This window comes from Seriola dumerili, unplaced genomic scaffold (assembly GCF_002260705.1).
Source record: "Seriola dumerili isolate Sdu_G_001 unplaced genomic scaffold, Sdu_1.0 BDQW01000002.1, whole genome shotgun sequence".
NCBI lineage: Eukaryota > Metazoa > Chordata > Actinopteri > Carangiformes > Carangidae > Seriola > Seriola dumerili.
The window spans coordinates 9,063,663-9,069,662 of NW_019174257.1; the positions used below are offsets into that span (position 1 = coordinate 9,063,663).

General features: G+C 40.0%; 1 protein-coding gene across 1 annotated transcript in view; it reads right to left on the reverse strand.

Moving 5' to 3' along the window:
• raver2 (ribonucleoprotein, PTB binding 2) overlaps window positions 1-3,350 on the reverse strand; it is a gene marked incomplete at its 5' end in the record, with an annotated part of 78,965 nt that extends 75,615 nt beyond the window's left edge. The window contains one exon of the mRNA XM_022765616.1: window positions 3,042-3,350. Within this exon, the coding sequence (XP_022621337.1) occupies window positions 3,042-3,350 (309 nt within the window). The remainder of the gene's footprint in view (window positions 1-3,041) is intronic.
• Window positions 3,351-6,000: the final 2,650 nt, after the last annotated feature.

The window sequence follows — 6,000 nt, forward strand, 5'->3', positions numbered from 1 at the left end:
CTGACTCTTTGAGTTTTAGTTACTTATAATTGTGTTTACTTGAAAATGTTGAAACCTAAATCATGTTGCGTTCAACAAGAGATTCAAAAGGATTTGGATTCAGGAAGTGGATTTAATTGTGGATTTTGAGTCAAAATGCTACTGACAACATTATAGTGAACCCAACTTTTTTGATAAAATGGTATATAATATAAAATGCTGATGACTCTGATCTAAGCAGGATAGTGTCAACATCAAAAAGAATAAAAATCCAATCTCACATCCATCATTCTTTCAAAATGGCTCTCCCTGCTTGTCCCTCAACTACTTCTCCCACCCTCTATTCTTTCCTTTACATTCTTCTTTTATCCCTCCTTCACTTCTTCTCGTCTCAGCCAGCTCTTCTGATTTCTCTTCCTCACTGCACTCTTCCCTCCCCCTACTTCTCCCTGAGATGAGTACTGTCAGCAGAGCCATACCCCTGACACAGTGCACCATACTCTCTAAACACACACTCACACACACACACAATCTGGGATATAGTGTTCGCTAATGGGGCAGCCGGTATGAGGGGAATGGGAGATGAGTCGGCTGGACGTTGTTGAGTCCATCAGACAGGTTATGTAAGACAGTGACGAGGACTTTCCTTCACCATGAATCTATATCCGTATGGAAGATATTCTAATGTCAACACCTGCACTATGAATATCACTGGATTCCTGAGCTGGACCAAGCAAGAGTAGCTATAGTCTTTAAACCCTCTACACTACTGAAACATATGAATACTGATACTGGTTAGGATAACCGATTAAGCTTGATTATTCTTTTAAATAATTAATTAACCACTAAGTCTGTAAAATGTCAGAATATAGTGAAAAATGCCAATCACAACTTCCAAGAGCACAAGGAGGTGTTTTGAGATGGCTTTTTCATCCAATCAACTTTTGGGAAAGAAGAAAATATTCACTTTATAATGATTTAAAACATAAAAGCAGCACATCTCTACACTTAAGAGGGTGGAATAAGAAAATTCTTTATCATTCTGTAATAAAAGACTTGGAAGATTGGTTTTTAAAATTTTGTATCTTTCTATTCCATAATTTATTATTCAACTTGTCATTTAACTGATATACAGACATAAGCAGCCTTTCAGGCAGAAATGAACAGCAGCAGATGGACCATTCTAAACCACAACACAGCACTCAAAAGAACGTGTTAACCATTTAACAATGTGCAATGTGTTATTCTGTTATTGATGGTTACAACATTTGAGAGAGCTGGGATGTGGATAACTGCTCATTTCTGTCTCCCTCGCAGATGTATCTTCAAGCATAAGATCCATAGCCTGATATGTCGATTCAACAGTATCACTACCAGTCAGTAACTCGCACTGTGTAATGTCAAAGAGTGTGAACTTCCCATTTCAAACGGATAGATTTACGTTACGTTCAGCTGGGCAGATTTCATGCAGCTCTGCTCTCCAACTGCTCTGCTTAGACTCACTAAACATATCACGCTCCATCTGACACATGAATAATGTGGAAAATACAGAGAGAGAAATTCCCCTTCTGTTGCTTCACCTGATCCAAGTGACTTTTTCCTCTCTCCCCTCCGTTTCTCATTTCTCACACACCACGCAGTCGCACTCTTTCACACTCCCTCTCTCCTTCTCTCCTTCTCCTAACACACATTAACTGCACACAAACACGAGGCAGAGAGCTGGCTCTCTTTTGCAGTGTGCCTCTTTCTAAGAATGTTTAGTGCTACAACCCTGAAGGAACACAGCATCAGAGCCTTCCACATGCAGCCTCATGAACACTTGCATGCTGACACAAGTGATGAATCACACTTAGGAGGAATCAAACAGGTCATGAAGTCATAACAGTGAAGTCTCTCTGGTCTTTGACAAGAAACATGCATATGAAGTGTACAACAAACATACAAGATAAACTGACTGAGCTGCTTTTGCCTCCATTAAAGGAATTTGATTATAGCAAAGTGTTTACAACAAGCCAGAAATCATGTCTTGAAAACATAACAATCCAAGTTAGGTAAACAGTTGTCATTTTTTATATTGTTCAAAACAATATTTGTTTAACACTAATAGCATGAGAGTGAAATTTAACTGTACAATACTGTATGGTATGGAACACATTAAGTTTACCACATGAACTGATTATAATGTTAGCTGTTATTGTACATGTCGTATACTGCAATTTATGCTGCAAAAAGTCAGGAAAAGGATAAAAAAAACGTAAGACGGCAACAACTGCTTGAGAATGGCAAAAAAAATGCAGATCAATGTACTGCTGCGTGCTAGTATTGAAATTAAAATGTGTGTTAATTTACCTCAACCTCATATATCTCCCATGTATTTTTGATGCAAGTACAGGGGCATGAATACATTTACCCTGTCCTAAAATGGTGTGTAAACCAATGTGCAAATCAGAAATGTTACAGCATGATCATGTTGCACATAACTCATTTAGAAACATAAGCATTCACATTTTGGTTGTGCTTCTAAGTATTCTACATGATGCTTTTTGATGCTGTTCATGTTTTGTTTACATCAACCTTAAATTGCTTACCTTTTGTGATCAAATAAAATTCTGTTTCATATTCTTAGACTACAGTATGTGAACTGTCATTTATGTGGTCAGAGAACAGTCTTTAACTGCTGAACGTAACTTTCACTTTCTTCAACATTAGAGTGATGGTGTGCAAGTAAACAAGAAAATTTACAACACACCCACTGCCTGCCAGTGATCCTGAAGTAGCTAAATGTGAGAACCTTCCAAACAAAATCCATAGAGATGTGGTTTGAAAAGAGGTTAAAATACTAAGCAAAAGGTAATTTTAGGTCACTGCACCTCAGTATCATTAGTAGCATCAAACAGGTCCCTATTGACACGAAACAGTACAGATTAAACATCCTGAAAAGTACGTCAGTCAGTACAAACTAAACTGATGAACGCGCTATAAGTCCCAATGTCTGCAAAAACTGAAAACCAACAGAACCACGCTACTTTTCTCCCAGTTTTCCGGTGTAAACTAACGTGTACCTGATTAGTGGTGTCAGGCGGCAGGTTCTTAATGAGGATTTTCCTCCTGTTGCTCAGCTCCTGGCGAGTTTTGGCCAGCCTCTTCTCGATCTCCTCCGGCTCCAGGTCCGGCAGGTCGCGGAGGCTAATCCCCGGCTCGGAGGACTGCGCTGCCGACGCCTCCTCATCCTCCGGCTGACGGTTCTCGGGGCTGTCCATCTCCGGGGAAAGTGCGCTCTCCCGGGCTAGAGAAGAGTGAACGCTCGGCGGCTGGATGGATGAGGCTGCCGCCATCTTGGGTAGCTGAGGGAAAAGTGAGAGAGAGAGAGAGAGAGAGAGAGAGAGAGAGAGAGAGAGAGAGAGAGAGAGAGAGAGGTGTGCGTTAGTAAAAGAGAGAAATTAACCCCCCCCATCCCCCCGAATAAAATGCAAAAAAAAAAAAAGGAGGCAATTTTAATGAGTAAATTAAACATATATACGTGTATTTATTAATTTTGGAACAAAATATTTTTTATTCACTTACTAACCCTATTTTTTCTATTTGCATAGTAATTAAATGATATACATGATACTGAACTTATTAAGTCATGTTTGTATTGTTGCAGGTTACTGTTTGTTTTATTTACAGACATGCCGCTGTTTCAAAACTGAAACTGCAGCTTGATGGGTTTTGGTCTCTGACAATATGTTAATTTACATGTAAAATGAGCGTTTCAGGAAGCAGGAGCTAATGGATGACACCAATTGTTTATCATGGGCAGTTTGCCGCTCTTGTGGTTTCTACCATGTCGAGCTGCACCTCGGACTCCTGGCGACCCCAACAGTCTGCTGAATGTATAGGAGCCAATTAAGACCCGTCAATACGCCATCACGTCATCAAACTAACGTAGGCTTCTCAATAATTGATAAGTGATCAAGTACTGTGGATCTTGCTTGATTTTTAGTTATGGCATCACTCATTTGAATCTATTTCAATTTTTTAAACAACAAGAAGGAGTGAAGTGTTGACTATGTGCATTGTTCACAGCACTGAAGTGGTTAGTGTATGTACAATATTGTACATTTGCAGACAGAGAGAAACTCAGTTCTTATTTTTGTTCTGTAGCCCAATTAACACATTTCTTCTTTTGGTCAAAGACAGAGAGAAAGACATTCATTGGAGAATATCTCGAAACCACCAGAGCTTTCCTGTTCCCCATGTGCATAATGTGACCATGAATGGCTGTGTGCCTTCCCTCCTTTCTGCCCAAGTCATCCAGTGAATGCCAACTGAGCCTGCCTGCCTGCCTGCCTGCTTGCCTGCCCACCGTGGGTGGAAAGCTGCTCCTGGCAAACACAAGGGGAACAGAGCTCCCTGCCGAGTCCTCACAATGCCTATGTAGCTTCCGCAGGCTGCACGAGTCTCTGACAGACACACACGCTGTATACTCACACTCATAGGATGCATTCACACTCATGTAGGAACACAAACATGTCAACAAGCACACATCAACCCACTTAGGAAATATTTAGAGCGCGATTATGCAGGGGCCTGTAAGAGACGGTGAAATCATCCTCCATCATCCAAACTCCATGTTCTCTCTCGCCATCTGTGTGAAGTGCTTCTTGGCAAATCGGAGTCCAGACAATCACAGTTGTCAGTGGGTGAAAATGATCTCACATTGCCAAGTGGCTGAAGCTGTGTAACTGAAACACACCGACTGTATGTGCACCCTTTGTATGAATATTTCAATAAAGCTTACGCTCAGTCCATTCCAGAGCTGTAAGGCTAAAGGAAAGGGCAATTTGTGTAATTTCACATAAAAGTAATAGAGGATGAACAGTATTTTTTTTTCCTGTGAAAGACATGTGTTCATGACTCAGTTTTATGCTAAAAATCCAAGTCAAACATATGATGTAGTCCAAATGAAGAGGTTACAAATGCTCCTCCACCAGCATATAACCAGTTTTTATTGTTATTATTGTTGAAAATATGAGTAGGCAGCACTAGATTAAACTTGTTAAAACAGACAGTGGAGCTTTGTATTCATCTATTTGCTGATCAACAGAAAATGGATGGAAAATTTGGATAACTGATTAATTATTTCACTAATTTCTCCAGTACCAAACATTCTCTGATTCCATTCCTCAGTTGTGAGGGCTTGCTGCTTTACTGTGTCAGATAGTAAACTGAATGCTGTATCTTTGGGTTTTATGATGGTGGTTGGACAAAACACCACATCAGAAGATGTTATTTCATGTTCTGGGAAAACTCAATGGGTACTATTTTCTTTTATAGAATAACTATTACTCAGTTAATCCAGACAAACTTTAGTTGCAGCCCTAATACAACATAACATTTTGAAAGTTAATATGATTCTCTTCATATCAGGTTTAATCATGTACTCCTGATCAACAGCAGGTATTTTTTTGTTAAGACTGTCCCATATACACATAGCACAAACCTATGTCCTCTGACAAATGCTCCTGACCAACATGAATCTTATATGCAACCATGTCCGACAAACTCTGCAATCAACTGAAACAAAGACATTTTTTATACTTGAAAAACACGGAGGAGAAGTCAGTTTTTGATCTATCTGTAGCTCATTCAATAGTCGGTGCCTACTGACAGATTGGGGGACATGAATCATTGAGCAGTGGTTCTCTGAAAAGGCAGCAAGGACTTGCTTGTCACTTTCACAGGCTGATTTTGGAGACGCGTGAATCACTCCACTAAGTGCTAAACAACGTTTCCATGAGAGAACAATTAATTTGTTCTCTCAGTCCCCCTGGCACACACACATGCCAGAACTGTATTACACTCAAGGACACACTCCAACAAACACATACGCACGCACATGCATTAACTCATGTCAGTCTACAGCCACCCTGCACAGTTACACAAACTCTGTATCTTTCAAAGTGTTTTACCTAAGCGCAAGTCAAAACCCATAATAGTTGGCTATGCTTCGCAAACCAAGGGAAAAAAAAAAAAATA